General features: G+C 38.2%; 2 protein-coding genes across 2 annotated transcripts in view; one reads left to right on the top strand and one right to left on the bottom strand.

The window, feature by feature from the left end:
- The window catches only part of RNF145 (ring finger protein 145), a 90,626-nt gene extending 69,426 nt beyond the window's left edge, over positions 1-21,200 (bottom strand). The window contains exons 1-2 of the mRNA XM_027841906.1: positions 21,128-21,200; positions 13,622-13,836 (exon numbers count right to left, since the gene is read on the bottom strand). Coding sequence (XP_027697707.1) covers positions 13,622-13,805 — 184 coding nt within the window. The 5' untranslated portion in view covers positions 13,806-13,836; positions 21,128-21,200. The remainder of the gene's footprint in view (positions 1-13,621; positions 13,837-21,127) is intronic.
- On the top strand, positions 20,544-21,760 carry LOC114027619 (heavy metal-associated isoprenylated plant protein 33-like). The gene is made up of 5 exons (XM_027841692.1): positions 20,544-20,565; positions 20,675-20,969; positions 21,054-21,342; positions 21,384-21,653; positions 21,701-21,760. Exons 1-5 carry the CDS (start codon positions 20,544-20,546, stop codon positions 21,758-21,760), a joined length of 936 nt encoding a protein of 311 aa, XP_027697493.1.
- Positions 21,761-21,993: the final 233 nt, after the last annotated feature.

The raw sequence follows: 21,993 nt of genomic DNA, 5'->3' as shown, positions 1-21,993 counted from the left end.
ACTCAGGAAAACTAAAGTAAAAAGAAAAATTATGCTTCTGTCTATATTCAGACACCATCAGTTCTTTCTCTGGGGATTAATGGCATTTTTCATCTCAGTCCTTCAGAGTCATCATGGATCGTTGTATTGCTGACTACAGCTAAGTCACTCACAGCTGATCATCTTACAATATTGCTATTACTTTGTACACAGTACATTTCACTTTGCATTAGCCCATGCAAGTCTTTCCAGGTTTTTCTGAAAGCATCCTGCTCATCACTTTTTATAGTACAACAGTATTCCACCATAATGACATACCACAACTTCTTTAGCCATTCTCCAATTGATGGGCATCACCTCAATTTCTAATTCTTTGCCCCCAGAAAAGAGTTGCTATAAATATTTTTATACATATCGGTCCTCTTCCTTTTTATCTCTTTTGGGATACAGACTTAGTAGTGGTATTGCTAGGTCAAAGGGTAAGCATGGTTTTATAGCCCGTTGGGCATAGTTTCAAATTTTTCTACAGAACAGTTAAATCAGTTCACAACTCTACCAACAATGCATTAATTTCTCATTTTTCCCACATCCCAACATTTGTCATTTACCTTTTCTGTCCTATCAGCCAATCTAACAGGTATGAGGCAATCAATACCTCAGAATTGTTTCAATTTACATTTCTTCAATTAATAGTGAGTTAATTTTTTCACATGACTATAAACAGCTCTGATTACTTCATCTGAAAACTGATCATACTTTTGATCATTTATCAACAATAGCTCTTATTTTTATAAATTTGACTCAGTTATCTGTATGTTTGAGAAATGAGGCCTTTATCAGAGAAATGCGTTTCAAAAATTTTTTTCACAGTTACTATTGCTAACTGCATTTCCTTCCATCCTATCCTCCCTCCCCGTTTATTCTATTCTCTCTCTCCTTTCACCCTGTCCCTCCTCAAAAGGGTTTTGCATCTGACTACCCCCTCCCTCAATCTGCCCTGGATTTTTTACACATACCTTTTCTCTTATTCCCTTCCCCTCCTACTTTCCTGTAGGGTTGGACAGATTTCTATACCCAAATGAGTGTGTGTGTCATTCCCTCTTTGAGCCAATTCTGATGAGAGTAAGGTTCACCCACTCCCCCTCACGTCCCCCGTCTTCCCCTCCACTGTAAAAGCTTTTTCTTGCCTCTTTTGTGTGAGATAATTTACCCCATCCTACCATTCCCTTTCTCATTCTCCCAGTACACTCCTCTCTCTCACCCCTTAATTTTATTTTTTAGATTTTATCCCTTCATAATCAACTCACACCTGTGCCCTCTATCTATATATACTCCTTCTAACTACCCTAACAATGAGACAGGTTTTATGAGTTACAAATATCATCTTCCCATGTAGGAATGTAAACAGTTTAACCTTATTAAGTCCCTTATGATTTCTCTTTCCTATTTACCTTTTTGTTTCTCTTGAGTCTTATATTTGAAAGTTGATTTTTCTATTCAGCTCTGGTCTTCTCATCAAAAATGCTTGAAAGTCCACTATCTCATTGAATGTCCATTTCCCCCCCTGATTATACTCTTTGCCAAGAAAACCCCATGACTGAAACATGACTGAAACAACTCAACATCACCATAATACAAGAATATCAGTAAAATAAACAATATAATAAATAAAATCCAAAAACAAAAAATATCACACATCATTAGAAGTAAAAATATTTTTCACAAAATAATTTGAAGCAAGAAATAAAAAGCCCTACTATTTATTATGGTAATTATTCAAAATCACATATTATTATTATATACAATGGAGAAAAACTAGAAAACTTCCCATTAAAAGCAGTTGTAAAAATTAAAGTCTGTGGTCTCTTAGCCCTCATTTGATGGTCTCAGAAATATTGGCAATACCAACAGGACATGAAGAGTCGAGGAAGTCAAGGAACATAAACAAAAAATCTTTCCATTTGAAGACCCAAGTCTTGAAATGCAGCAATAAACTTAAGTGAAGTAACAGGATATAAGATTCCTAGTAAAATTCTAGAAAGAAATAATTAATGAACATCTACAAAAGGAACAGTAATGATAAAGAGCCAGCATGGCTTCATTATGAACAGGTCATGCCAGAAAAACCTTATTTCCTTGTTTGATAGGATCAACAGAATGCTATACAGTTTACTTAGATTTTGACAAAGTTTTAACAAAGGATTTGATAAAATATTTCATAAATGAGCTTAGGTAATAATGCAACAATATTGATTAGGTATTTGTCAGGAAAAAGAAACCATTAATTGTTGAATGTCAATTTGGTATCTGGTCTCCAGTGAAGTGCCCATGGTTCTGTGCTTGGCCCTATAATGTTTAATATTTTTAAGGAATGCTTATTAAATTCATAAATGACAAAGCTAGGAGGCATAGTTAACACACAGAATGACAAAATCAGAATCCAAAATGGTCTTAATAGACTAGAGCATTGAGCTAAATCCAACAAAAGAAATTCAATAAAGATAAATGTGTAATCTTACATTTGGGTTCAAAAATTCAACTTCAGAAGTATAGGATGTGGGAAACAAAGTTAAAGAGCTACTTGTCTGAACAAGCTGCAGGGATTTTAATGAACTACAAACTTGACATGAGTCAGTAGCATGATACACTAACCAAAAAACATTAATGTCATTTGTGGCTATATTAAGAAAATCATAGCTTCTGGGAACAAGGAGGTGATAGACCTTCTGTACTCTACCCTGATCAAAGCACATATGGAAATATCTTCACTCTGGTCAACATAGTTCAGAAAGGCCAAAGAAACCTGTGCATTCAGAGGACAGCAAACCAGGATATTTAAGGGCCTTTAGTATCAGGCTCACAACAAAGGAGTCATCCTGGACTCCTCACTATCTCTCAACCTGCATATCTAATCTGCTGTCAAGGCCTGTCAATTTTACCTTTCCTATTGCCTCCAGGAGCATATACAAAATGCTCTGCTTGGCATTCAAAGCCCTTCATTACCTAGCCCCCTCCTACCTTTCAAGTCTTCTTACATCTTACTTCTGACACGTACCCTTCAATCCAGTGACAGTGACTTCCTGAATGTTTCACAAACAGGATACGAGGCTCCTGGCATTTTCTCTAGCTGTCCCCCATCCTTGGAACACTCTCTCTCCTCCATTGACTATTAACCTTCTTGGCTTCCTTTAAGTCCCAGTTAAAGTCTTACCTTCTACAGGATGCCTTCCCTAACCCCTCTTAATTCCAGTGCTTTCCCTCTTTTAATTATTTCCTAATAATACTATATATAGCTTGCTTTGCATATATTTGTTTGCCTGTTGCCTCCTCAATTGGATTTTAAGTTCCTTGTGCGCAAGGACTGTCTTTTGCCTCTTTCTGTATCTCTAGCACTTAGCACAGTGCCTGGCACGTAAGTAGGCACTTAATAAATATTTATTGACTTGAACAAGGACCAGTTGAAGGCAACTAGGGATGTTTAATCTGTAGGAAAAAGAAACATGATGTGCCTTCAGGTACTTCAACTGAAGAGCTGGCATATGAAAGAAGAACTAGTCTTTTTTATCTCTGGCCCCAGAAGCCAGAACCAAGAGAAAAGGGTAGAAGTTGCGAAGAGGCCAATTTAGGTTTCGTATCAGGAGAAAATTCCTAACTATTAGAATTGTCCAAGAGTGAAATGACCAACTTAGTAGGTAGGCAGTACATTCCAATCAGTCCCTTTCATGGATTCCTTTTATGCATGGGATGAACTAGGATGGCATCTGAGGTTCCTTATAACTATAAAATATTATGATTCTATGAATACAAAACCACAAAAATCAACTGCATTTCTATATGCCACCACCAAGAATTAAGAGAAACATCATAAAATACTCTTTATCATAACAGCAAAATGGACTTAAAAGTCAGGCATTAATTTATCAAGATATAGAAGAGACAACTATATAAAGACAACTTCAAAATTATTTTTTACAGAAATGAATAAATAAATAATCGATAAGTTACTGACTCCAAGTCCAGTGCCCTTATTCACTATACTCTGTCTTTCACATGACACTCCATTTCTACTCTCCATGCCTTTACACTGGCTATCCTACATGTTTGGAATGAACTCCCCTCCTTACCTCCACTTTGGAGAATCCCTCTCTTCCTTAAGATGCAACTTATCAAACTAAGACCTTTTAAAACCTTAGCTTATAAAGGCCAACTTCTCCCACCGCATCCAAGGGCCATCTGCAGTCATTCTATCTATATTTTGTCACTGGAGCCAGATGGCTGTGAATGAGAAAGTGAGGCTGGTAACTTTGCACAGCCCTCTCTCACTTAAATTCAATTCCCTTGCATGTCATGACATCACTTCCCTGATGTCAAGTCAAGAACAGAAGATGGACATAAGTACCATCTTTTGCAATGAAGCCTTTCCTGATTCCCTCAATTGCTAGTGCCTTCCTTCCCAAACTATCTTCTATTTAACTCTTTGTACATATTTATATTCACTGAAGTTTATGCTGTATGTATATTTTATATGCACTTATTGTCTCCTCCATTAGAAAGTAAGCTCATTAACATAGGTATCACTTAATTCTTTTTATTTGGATCCCCAGCAACTAATACAGTGCCTGGCACTTAAATATCTGTTGATTAATAATTTTAAAACAATTTTAACCTCAAATTCTCCTCCCTTTCCTCTACGCAGAATATTACTTATTCACCTAGTTTTCTCATCTTATTACTAAACAGCAATATTTTCAAAATAATATCAATCTGGTATATTTTAATAGTTAAAACAGTAACAAAAATATAGATTTATGCTGAACTACCTTTCAATAACTGGGGTTTTTTCCCCTTTTGGAATTTTCCTATTACATGCAATCTTATGGCCAATCTATAAAGTCACTACATCAGTATCTATATCTACAGATGTACACAGGCAGCGAGGTGAGGCAGTGGAATAAGCAGTGGAGTCTAGAAGACCTGAGTTCAAATATGACCTTAAATACTTTCTAGCTGTTTGACCCTGGGCAAATACTTATCCTGTCCACCTTAGTTTCCTCAACTATAAAATGAAGATAATCATACCTAACAGGGTTCCTGTGAAGATTAAATGAGATCACATCTGTAAAGCACTTGGTAACAGTGCCGATCACATAGTAAGTGCTTAATTAATGCTTGTTCCTTTCCCTTCTCACCTCCTCCCACTTCCACAACAAGCTGAACTAGAAATCAACAGAAATTGAGATGACCAAATTTGGAAAAATGTACAGCACTTTCTATGACCCTAAGCTGTTCTCTGCCACAAAATTGCTTTATTTTTTTAACAGTCTTTTGTTCCCTTCTTCTACCTCAGATCTTGATCTGTCAAGTCTCAGTCTTGCATTATTACCACTATTTGTGGCTTTCACTCCTACTCAGATGATGCTAACTGAAGCTGGAGAAAATTAGGAAGTCATTCTGACTGGATCCATTATAAATCTGTTACATAATCTCAACTGAGCCCTCAAGGTGGCAAGGCACTATCCTACTCACCACAATAGCTTTTCCAAACCTCTTCTTCCCTTCTCAAATATGCCATAGCTCCCTCTCTTCCCACCAGTTCAGCTGAGAAATCTGTCCCATTATTTCACTGAAAAAACTGAGGCCATTCAATGAGAGTTCCTTCTTCTCCCCTTCTTACCTCTCATTACTCAAATGCCTTATACAACCATCTCCTCCTTCACCTGTCTCACATGAAAAGGTGTCTCTCCTTGCTACAGTAAACCCTTCTACATGTACAAGTAATCCCATTCAAATCTGTCTTCTCCAGCAGACTGCCCCCTTTATCATCAGCATTCTCTCTTTTATCTTCAATCTCTCCCTATCTACTGGTTGTTCCCTGCTGTGTATAAATATGTCCAGGTGTCTCTCATCCTCAAAAGTCTTTCATTTGATCCATCCCCACTAGCAATCATCCCATTTTTCCTCCCTTTTGTGGCAAAACTCCTTGAGAAAGCTATCTACAAACAATGAAATATTACAATTTCCATTCTTCTTAACTCTAGTCTGGCTTCCAACCTCATCATTCTCCCATCATTCTCTAATGATCTTTTAATTGCTTAATCTAATAGCCTTTTCTGAATCCTCATCCTTCTTGACTCCTATGCACCCTTTGACACACTGTTGATCATGATCTCCTTGCTAGTGTCTTCTCCCTGTTTCCAGGACACTACTCTATCCTGGTTTTCCTCCAACCTGTTGCTCCTTTTCAGTCTCCTTTGCTGGATCTACAGCCAGGTCAAACTTTGGAACAACAGATATCCCCAGAGTTCTATCCTGGGCCTTCCTCTCTCCCCTCTCTGTACTATTTCTTTTTGTGATCTCATCATCTTCCATGAAATCAATTATCATCTCTAGGCTGATGATTCTCAGATCTACTCATCTAGTCCTAACTTTTCTCCTAAGCTCCAATCTCACATATGCAACTGCCAAATCCCAAACAGAAATCCCAAACAGAATGTCTCAAAAACATCTTAAACTCAACATTTCCAAAAGTGAGCTCATTATCTTTCCTCAAAAAACCTTCACCCCTTTTCACTTTCTGTTACTGTCAAAGACACCATCATCACTCCCGGTCACTCAGGCTCACAATCAAAGTTTCATCTTTGATTCCACATTTTATCATCCTCTATCTACAATCTGCCGCCAAGGCCTGTCACTTTAACCTTCCTAACATCTCTCATATGCCCCCTTCTCTCCTCTGACACTGCTACCACCCTGGTGCATGCCCTTAACACCCCATACCTGGACATATTTGCTTGTGGGTCTGCCTGTCTCAGATCTCCCTAATCCAGTGCACTCTCCACTCAACTGTCAAAGTAATCTTCTCAAAGTACAGGTTTAACCAAGTCAAGTCAATGCCCCCCCCACCATTTCAGTCTTCTTATATCTTACTCTCCATTACGTGTTCTGTAATCCATGATATTGACCTCCTTGCTGTTTCTTGCACAAGACATTCCATTTACCAGTTCTAAGCATTTTAACCAGCTCTCCTCCATACTTGTAATTGTGCCCCTCTCCATCTAAGCCTCCTGGCTTCCCTCAAGTCTCAGCTAAAACATCACCTTCTATTGTTCCTGATCCCCCTTAAACCTACTGCTTCCCCTCTGTAGATTATCTCCAGTTAATCCTATATATATCTTGTTTGTACACAGTTGTTTGCATACTGTCTCCCTCATTATACAGTGAGCTCCTTAAACTGTAGTCACTGAGTAAGCATTTATTAAGCACCTAATATGCCAAGTACTGTGCTAAGTGCTGGAATATCTTTTTGCTTTTCTTTGGATCCCCAACACTTAGCAAAGTGCCTGGCACTTAGTAAGCACTTTATTAATGCTTGTTGACTGACTGACCCATACTGTCCCAGTGATACTAAATGACGACAAATCATGGAACACCATCTCAAAAAAATAAAAATTGCAGCTTATCCCAAGAGCGTTAGAAAGACGCATGGTTTTAAGAAGGCATACTACTAATCATGACTTGCACCAAAGAAGTGACATAAAAGACATCATCAAAAATGTACAGATGCTCTGGACTGGACCAGACTCAGACCAATCCTCTGTTAATTTAGGCTTGCTACTGGAACAAAATAAGACACTTATAGGTCATTCAACAGTTAACAAAAAAAAATTTACTTATCCATAGCAGAAAGGTATTCAACAAGAATCAGTAATAGGGATATTTCCCTCTGCTAATTAAACTAAGCAAAGCTTCCTCGCCTTTCTTGCCCATAATAATCCACCAGCCAAACATTAGAGAGCCTGTGGATCTCTTCATGGCCACGTTGTACTCTAGGAATCAGGAAGTTGATGTCAACAGCCTGAAACTTTAGGGTCTTGCACCAACCAAGATTTGAGGATGATTTAAATGCCTTTAAAAAAACTACCCATACTCACATGGGGAAAGTGGACAGGATATTGCACTCCTAACACAAGGGATGAGCAGAAAAGAATATAGGCTGACTACAACCTGACTGAAGAATAACAGCTGAACAGCTCGAGTATTGTACCAGTATCCACGAAATAGCAAAAAAAACAGAGGAAGGCCTCCAAAACACTGGACAGATAATATGTGGAAAATATACAGAAAGATATGTACAAGAATTGCAAATGATAAGAAAGTTCTATACATGTTTCAGCCTGAACCACTGGAGGGAGTACTAACATTGACAAAATCACAGACACATCAAAGTAAAGTGTTTAAAAAATTTCAAAGCACCATAGTTATTATCATAATAAAGTCCCAAAACAACAAATAAGCACCACAGAGTTCCACTATCCAACTCCATAACAAAGTGGTTTGGAGTACTTTATTTAACTGATGCCCACTGTAGCTTTCTCTTAAAAAAGCAACATGCATTCAATATAACAAGTATCCCTCCAAGCATGAGTGACAAGCATACATCACACCATATACTTTTAACCAAGATTTCTTGGATTTTAGAAGATCATTAATACATTATCATCAAATCCCAGCTTATAACCCTGAGGTCCCACAATTAAATCATTCAGCCATACCACCAATTATAACTATGAAACTGCTCTCTTAAATGCTGTTTTGTCTATCATCAATTTTTTGCAGAACCATTTAATAAAGTTAGACAGGGCGTACCTATTGGCACATCTCTGGAAAATCTATATGGAAAAATTCTCCATGTCAAATACCATTTTTCCTCCAGTTTTTTAATGATATATATTCCTATAAACAGTATGACAAAAACTGGAATGAGTTTCTACTTCTTTCTTGCTTTTAACACTTTGCTCCAATCCAACCTAACTGCTTGCTTTGGTCTCCCGATCAGCAGGCTGCTACATGAAGAAATAAGAGTCAAAGCTGCTAAGTTAGGCAACAGACCCCCAAGTAGCCCCCCCGATTATACTTCTAGCACCATAATTTTAGAATCTTGGAATTAGATGGGACCTTATATGTCATTAATTCGAAGCTCCCACCCAATGAAGAAATCTTTTCCGTAACATCCCTATCAGATCCTTTATAATTTCTAAAGATCAAAAACTAGCTCCATCACAAAAAAAGCACATTCCATTTTTGGATAATTCTACTTGATAAAAAGTTCTTATTTAACATGAGTTTTAGCGTGCTTCCCTGTAACTTCAATTCTGTGGCCCCAATCCCCATCCCCTGAGCTATGAAGAACCAATCAATCTAAAGTATTAACCAGGTATCAGATCTTCAAACATTAAGACAGCTTTCATGTTTCCCCCTAAGTACTTTTATCAGCAAGCTAATCACTTCCATCATTCTTTATAGAACATGGCTATTAAACTCTTATCATCCAGGCTGCTATTCTTTGACCACATTCTAATTTACAAACATTTGCCTTAAAATATGGCACCCAGAACTGAACATAAAACTGAGAGAAAAAGCATATATTAAGCATTTACTATATGTAAAATGCTGGGGATAAAAAGAGAAAAGCGAGATGGTCCCTTCTCTCAAGGACTTTCATATCCTAATAGGAAAAAACAACACATATGGAAAATTTCAGCTACAAATCAGATAAAATAAGAAATCCCAATAGGCCTTCATGTGCAGCAACAAAGCCAATGGTAATGCATCTTTTTAAATGTCATTTCCATTAATAATGCCACATTGGTTTCTGATGTTGAACCATTTGATAGTGCCAAGGACTGTGGTAGCAAGTACTTTCTTTTTGAAGTTCCCAATACCTTTAGCTTGCTGAAAAAGAAGAGGCTGCAGCACCTGCAGAGGAAGTTGTCAAGTTGTATCTCCACAAGGTTTGCTTTCCAGGACTATGGCAGCTTCAGGGGCGAGGATAGAGGCAGGGTTGGTCTCAGGGGTACTGCTATTCCCTGAGCTCTAGGTCTTACCAGTCTATCTATCAGTAGCATGAATACAGTATGATGAATGTGCTGGCACTATTATCTCACTTGATCTGGACAATATACTTACATTAAACCTGAGACTATATTAGTTTGAGGTAGACTAGATGAAATGTTGCTTCATATAAGGGGGAAGACATCTAGGTCTCTTAAAAATGAAATGTTTAGTCTGATCCTTTTATCCTGCAACTTGATTATATAAGACCCTAATGTAATTATTATTTATTGATATTTTCAAAGCACTTAATTCAGTAAAGCAAAATACAGCCTTACAAGTTCTTGCCCAAATGGGTGCTTGCCATGAATTTGTTAACATCACAAAAGCTTCCTTGATAGATGTAACAACACAGAAATTTTTTTTAATTTCAATTTTTTTCAAGAGGATTTTTCAATAATCCTCTGATTATTTACATCAAGTGAGGCAGAAGACAGAAACAAGATCACTAAAATTATATGCCACTGTAGCAGAGTCTAAATCAGAGAGGATTCCCTATAAATGGTGAGGTCCTCCAGTCTGACAAGTACGCAGAGCTCTCCTAAATGAGATCCATAATCACTCAAAAGAATTCAACCTATCTACAAAGGAAAAACCAAATGGCTAGAAAATATGTATTGTCTAAACTATCAAATATTTAAGTCACAGCTTTGACATTTATCCCTATTAAATACAATTTTTTCTTTGTCTCAATCTCTTTTCTCCCTTCATTCCAACTTCCTTCCAACTCTTCAGGAGGTTAAAAAAAAAAGTACCCTATTATTCCTAGTTATAACCTTACTGCTCGCCTAGAAACTAGAACCTTTACCTTACCAAAGATATGCTCCTTAATAAGAACTGAAGGGATGTCCCAAAAGGCCCCCAAAAAACAGCAAAACAAAAATAAAAAATAAAACTTTTAATACAGAACTCAGGAAGCATCTAAAACTCAAAGGCAAATACAAACTGCCTCATTTATTTCCTCATATAAAAACTATTTAGCTGTGAAATTCCATATGCTGCTATTCAGTTGTGTCTGACTCACGATGACCGCGTGGACCACAGCGTGCCAATACTTTCCGTGGGGTTTTCTTGGCAAAGAAATTAGAGTGGTTTACCATTTCCTTCTCCTGTGGATTAAGGCAAACAGAGTTAAGTAACTTGCCCAAGGTCACATAGTTACTAAGTACCTGAAGCCATATCTGAACTCAGGTCTTTCTGACTCTAGGCCCAGCATTCTGTCCACTGAGCCACCTACCCACCTCCAAAGCAAACAGAGATTAAGTGACTTGCCCTGGGTCACACAGGTAATAAGTGCCTGAGGCTGGATTTGAACTCAGGTCTTCCTGATTTCAGGCCCAGTGTTCCATTCACTGAACCATCTAGTTGCCCTAAAATTCCATATACTGGGTCACTATAACTAAAAAGGAAAAAAAAAACCTATGAAGTATTTAGATATGGTAGTTAAAAAAAAAAAACCCACACCTGTTCAAGCTGACGATTTTGTGCAATCACTACAGAAGAGTACATAGCAATAGAACTGACTGTACTAAAAAAGCCTTGGTTCAGTTCTCAGTACTAACAAACCAGGACGTGACTGCACTACAAACCATAAATTTCTAAAATTACTTAACAGTTCTGGATGCAATCATTAACTGACTCTGAACTAAAACTTGGCAAACTCATCTGAAAAACTATAATGTAAAGTGAACACTAATCAAGCCTAAATCTGAAGTATAAAACTGTTTATACACAACGGGCTGGGATTTTGTTTTTGTTTTTTAACAAAAAGTCTGCTATAAGATGGGTTAGAATTAGAAGTTTAGAGCACAGGACATCAGAAATCACCCAGCCCAATCCCCTCATTTTATGAATGAGGGAAAAGATTAAGAGATGTAAAATGATTTTGTCCAAAGTTACCTGGATAGTTCACAGTAGAAGTGGAATAAAAGTCACATCTCCCCACTGCCATTCTAGTACCTTTTCTATAATACAATAATGCCTGCCATTAGTGACTTAAGTGAAACATAGAGTTTATAGTACCCGCTATAGTAACCAGAATGTTTAGCTCACAGTTCAAGAACTACGGAAACTCCATCATTAGTTGAAGATGAAACTCTAAAGGAAGAATCTGACTCATCCCCCCTTTACTATTTTGTTCATGTTCAAGCCATTTTAAAGGTTGAGATACTGTAGGTGTCAAACATTACATAGTTCTAAAATAATACACAATAAACAAGCTGGTTATAAGTGAGTGTAACATTAACAGTAGAATAGGTGACAAAAGACAGAGAAGAGGTGCTCATAACATAGTTCCCTAACTCCTTTATAGCTAAAGTATCTATAATTGTCAGTATTTTCTTGGTGTGTTAATTCATGTCTGCCCTCAATGGAACTGACAATCTAAGGAAAAAATTCAAAATGGATGCTTAATAAATTATTGACAAACTCAAAGATGATGCAATAAAACCCTTGCAGATAAAATAAATAACTTCTTAGTGACAGTGGGTCAGTAACATCATATTATAGGAAAGACTATATATCATCACTGAGCTAAGTATGAAGGCCAGTCTGGTGGAGGCAAATAAAAGCAAATCTGAAATAGTTTAATGAGTAGAATATTACTCTCGCCAGAGACAATTAGTACAGTCCAATCCCTGTACAATTCTGTTCTCTCCACTCAGGAAATACATCCCAAGCCACAGAACTCCATATTATATAGACCTAGCTATATAATTTATCTCTCCCTTAAAAAAGCACAATTTTGTTAAGAAAGGGGATTAAATGTTCTATAGCAGGTATCAAACTTGAAGCCTAGAGCCTCAACACTTCTGACTAAGGAAGGGGAGGGCCAGATTAAAATGTAGATGGGAAATGTTTAATAAAATAAATAAAAATACAATAAAACATAGGTAATGTTAAGTTGTAGTTTTCTAACTCAATATGCTGCCTGCAGGGATCCATTTCTATTTGAGTATGTCAACCCTGCTCTACAGAAACTCGTTACTAATGCTGAAAAACAACTCAAATTCATGTTCCACTGAAAGTAGGTATGAATAACCACCTTTATATATAAAGGATAATGCAGTCTTACTATCATTACTTATGAGTTATGTATGAGTTAAAGACCATTCACTGTTCCAAGTTATTATTTGACCCCAATTCTAATATTCTCTGAGTTTAATGTACAATACTATTTCTCATCTTAAGGTTTCTTTAACTTCTTCTAATTACTTTTACTACCATTATCACTTCATAACAATTAAGGTTCCAGAACTCGGCTGAGTTGGGGTTTTTTCCCCCTCCTCATATGGGGATTTTTATTATGGTGCTATTTCACATAATACTACCATCACATTTATTTGAAGGGAATGTTTTCTTTTGAATTAATGTGGGTATTTTTGCTCTGTATCTTATGGGACTCTGAAATACACAAACAAATGGGAAAATTTATTTTCGGCAAAAAAAAGAAAATCCTTCATTTTTAGTGACAATCAGAGGAAATAAGGTATATTAATGGAAAATATTGTCTTCAATTTACCTAAACCCTGCTAAAATATGTAATTTATTCTCCCATTTCCAGTTTAATACCCCCTAAAATAAAAATACACAACTCATCTGTATTAACAAAACAGGCAGACTGCATTATTAAAAGCATTCTTCTATGACTACACCAGCCACACCAAAGTGACCAAATCATGTCAACAATTTACACACATTCAAAGAGTCCATTTGAAGGCTAAAAAAAAAAAAAAAAGAAGAAAACACTTACCCACATAATGCATATTAAGAGCCAAATACTTATACTGGAAGAGAGGGTTATTATTGAGGCTACTTCTTTGGATCTGCTGGAAAAAAGAGCTGACATCCCATCTGTACAAGACATCCAAAAGCATGATGCTTGGGACCCTCAGGGCCACATTTAACACTGCCTCCAATTTCTCTCTTGCAGCCATATTTTTCTTTTTCAGTAGAGTCAGGACAAACCTAAAATTCGTAAAAGATAATACACAAAGAAAAATAAGTCAGTATAACTTTAAGATGTGGAGTTGTATATATGTATATATATCCCTTAATGAATATTATACATGTTTGTTAAAAAACAAAACTGTTTTTAGAGATTCACAATATAAACTAGCTTCCAATGTGACTTTTCTTTCAACATTTTCTATTCTGACTAAATTTGTGATTCAAAACTGTTCAAAAGCCCACTGGTTCTAAACCTAACTTGTAATAAAAAATGCAATGAATGACATGCTCTCATATTCCTACATAATCATTTCAGATTCATTTGGATACTGAAACAGTTGCTAATTCAAAAATTATTTTAATACACAAAAATTAAGCTGCCCAATAAAGGGCTATTATAACAGTTATTTTTTGTTTAGCTCTTCCAACAGCTCCTTCTACAACCAATTTTCAAGGTCTAACTTATGGCTATAGAATTCATGAATAAAAAAAACAAAAAATAATGCTCTTTACAATGTTGTTTCTTTGCACTATTAAAATTTTTTTTAGTTTTATATCTGTTTTTTATTTAAATCTCTGAAGTCTCTACAATCAGAATGGAAAAATAACATTCCTGTTAAACAATTTTCCTCCATGCAGACACACTAATGGCACAAGGTAAGTCAGATGTATGTCTTCAAGTTCTCATAACATAAAATCCTACCTCTGTTTCTTTTGTGTAGGTGGGGGAAGAGTGAAAAAAGTTAAAGTTATAAAAGGTATGAAGAGTTGCAGAAAAATGAACGGCTTTTTGTAGAGAGGAAATAATGAAAATATAAATAAAAATAGATGAGTCCTTTTTTTTTTTAAAATAGATGAGTCCTTTTTTTTTTTTTTTTTAGGCAATTGAGATGAAGTGACTTGCCCAGGGTCACACAGCTAATAAGTGTCAAATGTTTGGTCAGAGGCCACATTTGAACTCATGACTTCAGGGCTGGCGCTCTATCCACTGTGCAACAAGCAACACTGTTTTTAAAAGAAACAATATATAACTTTAAGTGGAAGAAATATTTCAAATGTTCCAACCTCCTGCAACTTCACTGAAGGAATTAGAGAAAGGGGAAGGGGGTGAAGAAAGGAAGAAATGACTAAAACTAATATAAACAAAGAGGAAATTTTAAAAACAAAGTCTAGGACTGTCAACTCTAGTAGTACATCTTAGATAGTTTTGGGGAGAATCTTTAACACATTTGTAGCTTTGGAAGTAACTCCAGAGTTTACAGAGCAAATGGAAACATTTCTGAGGAAAATTATAGAGCAACAGATTGCAATGCTATGGTAAATATTTGTCAGTAATTCCAACACATGGCCTAATTTTCAGAGTTTACTCAGTTTAAACAGAACTAAAGTTGGTATACAATTAATGAAACTTTCTTTGCTGGTTATATTATACTGTGTCCAGGGATGCAGAACTATTAATTACTATAGATTCATGTTACCAATAATGCAATACTGAATATTGCTGTCCTAATTATTTTAAATGTATAGGAAGGTTCCTTAATGAATTACCAGCCCTCCTTTCCTATGCCCCAATAAGGTGTAAATGACACACTAATAGCAACGAAGCAAAGTCAAACAATTGTGATTCAAATCAAAAAGCAGAAGAAAATAAAAACTAAAGCAGCCCCTAAATACTCCTTAATTAAGGACCTCAACTGGACTTCTCAAAACTACTAGTGGTAGATTTTACCTACTATACAATATTTCTACATATATGCAGATGTCAAAGCTATCTGTGATACTTAAAAACAGATGAAGAAAAAACTCCTTACTCTAGTAGCTAGCCAAAATGGAAACTGAATAGCATGCACCATGAGATTTAATTTCAGAATGCAATAGATTTTCTTATTAACATAGGAAGTCAGAGCAAAAATCACTATATATAGAAGCATAAATATATAATGCTATTTCTAGATATCTCTGTATTAAAATTGAAAATTACAAAAGTTTTTTTCCATATTCTAGAATATCTTATAATTTTTTAAAAAAGGATCAGAAATAGATGACAATTAGTACTGCTTGAAGGTTATCAATGACCTGCCTATGTTTATTTCAGTGTCATCTCCAATTTGCTAAGGGAATCATAGAATCATAGAACTAGAGTTAGAAGGTACTTCAGGGTCCATCTAGTCCAACTCCTTTATTTTACAGATGAGGAATTTGAGGCTCAAGGAGATAAAGTGGCTTGCCCAAGATCACTCAGGTAGTTAAGGATCCGAAGTGGGATTTAAACTCAGGTTCCTCTGACTTCAGAGCCGATGCTCTTAATACTGTACTGAAAATTTGTCTATTTTCAGCATTTTACTGTTATCACCTACTCATTTTTAGTTAACTCACTTTGGCTTTAACAATTTAATCATATAAGGTATTGTTATTAGTTAATGTCATAGCATAATTAAATACAAAAAATTTTTGTTTCATTGCAATTATTATCTATTGAGGAAAAAAATCAGAAATCAAGAATTTAATGCTCAAGAAATAATGAAGTCTTCCCTCTCCCAACCGTACAGAAGATTACCCTTACTACAGAAGGTCAACTCAGAATTTGATCTCTTATTATTATCACTATTACTATTATCACTACCTATAGTAGGTAGAACAAGCAAACTATCAGTCTTCAAAATTACAGATTTTGTCAAAATTATTGACAAAATAAAAAAGCAATGTCCAGGAGAGAAAATAAGACTAATTGTACACTGATGACGTAAATGTCATAAATACATTAAGAATAATATTGGATAGAGCACTGGATGCCCATTTTATAATACACCTATCACATAGTAAATGTCTCCTGGTCTTTGAGAGGGTTGTCTCAAAGTTTCATGAACAAGAATGTGGAAAAAAGCAAACTACATCCACACAAAGGCAAGTAAAAAATTACCCAGAAAGTAGTATAAAAAGATTAAGAAAAAATGATTTATTCAGAACTCTACCAAATTTAAGTCTCCAATTTCTTTTCCCACCTACTTCACAAATGCTTGCTGATTCTACCATAGTTTCAGCCATGCTGACTCCAAATTCTGTGCAATTTGGTTTGCCATTTGAGGCATGTACAATTGTAAATCACGGCATTTACTCTTTCTACGGGGGACGACTCAGCTCTCAAAAGGTAGTTTGTTTTTAAGTACGTCGCCTAAAATTAGAATATGCTTTCACAAGACGCCATGATTATACTATAGTACTCTAAAAATCCATATTTTCCACATGTCACAGAATCATAGGGCGAAGCTCTAAAGTTACAAAAAACCTCAGAGGTCATCTAGTCCAACTTCATCATCATAAAAATGAGGAAACTGAGGTCCAGGGTTGTTAATCAACTAGTCCAAGCTATGTTTAGCCAAAAGGATAATTACCATTCCCCTTCTGACTTTCCAGACTTGGACCTATGCCAAAGCTACATTCTCACACTGGAGCTTTCCTAAGTGTCTAGAGCTTCTTTACCCTGAAACATCCAACCCTGTTGTCTTCCATCCTGGAACATCCCTCTACCATAGCAGTTTGCTTCTCCCTTCTCCCACTGGTGAGTTTCTGCTGAGACCTCCATTTTGAGGAAGGGCCTAGGACAGCCAACCTTCATTCCCCACAGGGTTGTACTTTTGACTCTCTCCTCTTCCCACCCTACACCCTCACTTTCCCCCACTTTTAGCTCCCTTTTGCATGTTTTCTTCCCCCATTAAAATGTAAGCTCCTGGAAGGCATATATTTTCTTTTTTACTTGTACTTCAATCCTTACCCCTTAGTACAGAGCCTGGCATATAAGTGCTTAAGAAAAGCTAGATATCTGTTGCCTCCCTACATAGCAGGCTTTTTAAATTGATTCTTTTTTTCTTTTAATAATAGTCTTTATTCAAATAACTAGACATAAACACTAAAGAATGAATCAATCCCAAAGAATATTATTTTTAAAAATCTAGGGTACTTTCCCTACTAACCCTTATGAATAACTGCTTAATCTAACTCTTTATTTTTACATTTAAAATCTAAAATCTCTAAAACCTCTAAAATCTGGCTACCTGTGTAGACTTATTTCCTATTATTCTCCAGATACTCAATGTTCCAACCAAACTAGTCTATTCACTGTTCCTTGAACTTAACATTCCATCTCTAGCTTCCCTGCTTTTACCCTAGCATTCTCCACCCCTCTAATATGGTTCCCCTTGGCCTCTCAGAATTTTAAGCTTTCTTGAAGGGCTCTGCTTATGTGCTACCTCAGAAGTAAATCTCTTACAGATCCCCCCTGATCATTAGTGTTTACTTCTCAAATCATCTGGTATTTTCTTATCAATTTATGTTGCTACTTCCAGTAGAATAAGGACAGACTTTCCTCTTTACTTTTGTTCTTGTATCCCCAGGGCCTAGCACAAAAGTTTGAGAACAGCAGTCAACAAACAAATGAATTGTTGAACTGAACTGGATATGTCTGTTAATGATAAGTTATCCTAATCAAATATTGTGTAGTATATTCATATTACCAAGTTATATATATTCTAAGCCTACAGCTAAAAACAAGTTTTAAATGATTCTAGGGTTTTCAAAACAAACTAAAATCAACTTTATATTTAAGTGATTACTAAGGTTGGAGAACCTAAGTCCTCCAGTCAAAATCTCCCAAATCATAAGTGAGGGCTACTTCTTCCTTCCTGAGTAAAGTGTTATCATTATCTTTTTCTTTCTGAAATGGCTTTAAACCGAAGTAATCTTTCAACTATAACGAGTGCAAGATATGCTGAGTATAATTTAACTCACTGAGAAGTACAGTAAAACTTTCTAAAAACAAAACATTGAAATATTTCCACAATGAGCTAGAGGGCTATAGACCAAAGCAAATTAAAAAAATAAAATAAAAAGAATATAGGGACCAGTAAAACAAAAGCCAAAAGCACAGATCCCTGTCCTATCAAACTTAGGTAGACTTTTTTTGGATCTCTTGGAATTTCCTCTTTAAAGTGAAAAATAAAACCCTATGAATGTAGTCTTCTAAAATGTATATCTTCTGCAAGAAATATTAAACAATTTTGTGATCCAAAGAGATATTTTACATTATAAAACAACCAAAGGATCAAGATTTTTTTAAATATCAAAATATACAACAAACAGTAACCAAGAATAGGATTCCTAAACTACTTTAAATGTGTTTCATATACTTTTAGTAAATGAGGTAGTCATTACTGCTTATAAATACCTCGACTGCTTCCATAAAAATACAAATAATTTAGCACAACCTAACAACACCTAACATTTCTCAGGTACAAATCATGATGTCATACAGTTCCAGGGGAAAGGGAGGTGAGGGGAAATAAGTATTTATATAAGCAGCTATTATGTGCCAAGCCCTATGCTAAGCACTATGCAAATATTATCTCATTTGATTTGAGAAATGAGGATGAGAGACCTGGGAACAGATTGTATTTTCTTGACTAGATATTTATTTTGAAATGTCATATGTTTCTTCAATAAAAATTTAGGTTTTATTAAATCATTAAGCTGTTTAATTAAAAGTTATAACTTCAATACTCATTTTTGCTATGTAAAAAAACTTGCAAGGAGAAAATACAAATGAGACTACAGATAACACGACTGTAAACCACAGTCATAAAGAACTTAGGTCTTTCCAAGTCCACACCTATGTAGTAACAGTAACTGACTTGTTGTTACAAAGTCAATTGTTTTCATATATTATCTCCTCTTCATGCCTTTTCCCCATCCAATCATTAGAAGTCCATCTACCTACAAAGTAAACCCCTTAAGAAGCAGTTTTTATTCTTCTGTTCATCTGTCAAAACATTTTACCCTGTAAATCCTATTCAAATCAGGGGGAAAATTTTTCCTTTTTTTAAAAAAAAAAAAAAACCAAAGGCTGTTAAGTCAACTTGGCGGCAAATCTAAAGGCGCCAGAACAGGCTCACATCTTGCATAAACTTCTGCACATGCTTTAAATATAGCTGGTCTGCCTCACTCCTACTCTTAGCTTGCTAACTTAGGAAGTACCTGAACACATCAGCTACTAGCAATTCTATCGCTTTTCATAATCTCTTCCAAAATGATTTTTAAAAATGATTCTACTTCTGAGCTGCAGGATTATTTTTTTTTTAACTCTAGGAGACACACAGGAAATAGAAACATTGCTATCTCTGCCATTGAGCCATCATCCTGGGTCACGACTGCAGCGCCAAGAACTCATCTTTTGGGTTTGAGTCAAGATTCACTTTTGGCACCAAACTCCGTACAGTATTATAAAGAGAAAGATGCAAATACAATCCCCTCCTTCCCTTTCAAACCAAACTAGTTTCCTGTTTACAACCGGATTGCGAAACTAAACCAACCATTAATCTTTGATGCCAAAACACTGCAAAGCCCCCTTCCTCTTCCCACACCTCCCTCTAGGCTCGCTGATCTCAGATGCGTTTGAACTCCAGTAACCCCTAGCAAAGCTAGAGCTGCAAAAGAGGCGGCGCAGCCGCCTCGGGCTGGGGGATTACGCACGGTAAACCTGGGCGAGGAGAGGAAGCGCTGGAACCCCACCTCCCATGGCCAACCTAGAGCCTTCCCAACCGCACACCCCAAACTCTCCTTTCTCCAGCTGCAGTAAAGGGTTTTAGGGGGGAGGTCTGACTAAAAAATTCAACTGTCTCCTCCCCACCTCCATCGTCCTCTTCCCCTCTCTGGAGAAGGGTATATCTTTCCTGATGGGAAGGCGAGAGGCCCTTGGTGGGAAAAGCACAGAGTAGAAGAGGAATCGAGTAAAGATCGGTTTGAGTGGGTTTAGAGGGGGGGGCCAGTGAAGAGTGAGTTTAAAAAAAAAGATACCCCCATCCAGATGAAAGGAGTTCGGGGAGGGGAGAGTGCGAGGAGGGCTGCGAAGGGGCCAAGTCCCCATTAGAAAGCCCCCCTCGCCTGCCCCTCTCCCCCTCCCCAAATCCCAACCCTCAGAGAGAGATGGGAGGGGGCGGCGCGGGGGTCAGGGCCGCTGATTGCCGGACGAGGCCTGAGGCCGGAGGCAGAGCCGTGCGGGGCTGGAGGCGGTTCGGAAAGGGATGCGGGATGGAGGGAGCTGGGCCGGGGAAGGAGGATGAGGGGAAGGAGGCAGGCGAGACGGGGGGCGGCTCGCGGACGCGGGGGGAGGGGAGAAGATGCTAAAGAAAGTGATGGGGGGAGGGGGCGAAGGAGGGCCCCGGGTCGGGGGGGGGAGACCGCAGGGATTTCCGAGGGAGGGGGCAGGGGAGAAAGGGGGATGGGCAGCAGGATAGGGGGGCGGCTGGGCTTCGGTCACCTCAGGGCCGCAGCCTCGGGGGAGAGGGGGCGGCAACGGCGACGCCGCCCGGCGGGCTCTCGGGCTCCCTCCCCGGGTCTCGGTCGGTCAGTGTAGGAGGAGGCGGCGGCGGCGGGTCCGGGCTCGGTTCAAAGAGGCGGCTCCTCGCCCGGCCTCGGCTGTTCCCTCTTGGGCCGCGGCATGAGCCCGGTGGTCACCATCCTCCGCTCCCGCGGGTGCCTCTGACCCCGCACTCCCGGGCCGGGCCCATCAGCAGGCGGCCGCGGCCATAGCCGGTGCCTCCCGGCGCGTCGGCTCCTCCGCTCACTCGCTCCCTCCCGTTTTCCCCCCTCCCCCTACCCCTCCCCCTCAAGGGCTCTGCGGCGGCGGCGGCGGCGGCTCCCGCCTCCTTCCCTCCCTCCTGACTCCGACTGCGCCTGCGCGCTGGCAAGGCAGGCCCCCGACGAGCCCCTCCCCCACACCCCTCTGCTCCCAGGAGTCCTCGTCCCCCCGCCCGAGTCCCTTCTCCCTTCCCCCCCCCTCCACCGCTGGGCACAACTGGCTCCTGTGCTCCCACCCACGGTGTTGCTACAGGTCTATGAACAACCCCCTGATACACAAGCCCGGATGCGTAGCGCATTTGTGGAGTTGTGAAGCACACAACAATGACACGTGGACACAATTCCCCACTCCCCCCCTTCTCCCTCCCCCGCGTCCCCCGCCCCGCACCCACATCGCGGGGACTGGCGCACATTGACATGGGCTCGCCTGCGTTCCTGAACCCGACACATAACGCGTACACACACTCATGCAAAAAAGCAGCGACTTGAGCTACATGAAAGGTCTGTTAGGAGAATATTTTTTTATTTTCTGCCTTTGTTGCGGTT

This window comes from Vombatus ursinus, unplaced genomic scaffold (assembly GCF_900497805.2).
Source record: "Vombatus ursinus unplaced genomic scaffold, bare-nosed wombat genome assembly UNPS02014863.1, whole genome shotgun sequence".
NCBI lineage: Eukaryota > Metazoa > Chordata > Mammalia > Diprotodontia > Vombatidae > Vombatus > Vombatus ursinus.
This window is presented reverse-complemented; position numbering and strand designations above follow the sequence as displayed.

What these genes read in the sequence shown, in the direction of transcription:
- LOC114027619 (XM_027841692.1), top strand. Translation starts at nt 20,544, where the DNA reads ATGGGAAGGCGAGAGGCCCTTG. An exon ending in GGGAAGGCGAGAGGCCCTTG is followed by an intron (nt 20,566 to 20,674) that starts GTGGGAAAAGCA and finishes ACCCCCATCCAG; the next exon opens with ATGAAAGGAGTTCGGGGAGG. An exon ending in ACGGGGGGCGGCTCGCGGAC is followed by an intron (nt 20,970 to 21,053) that starts GCGGGGGGAGGG and finishes GGGAGACCGCAG; the next exon opens with GGATTTCCGAGGGAGGGGGC.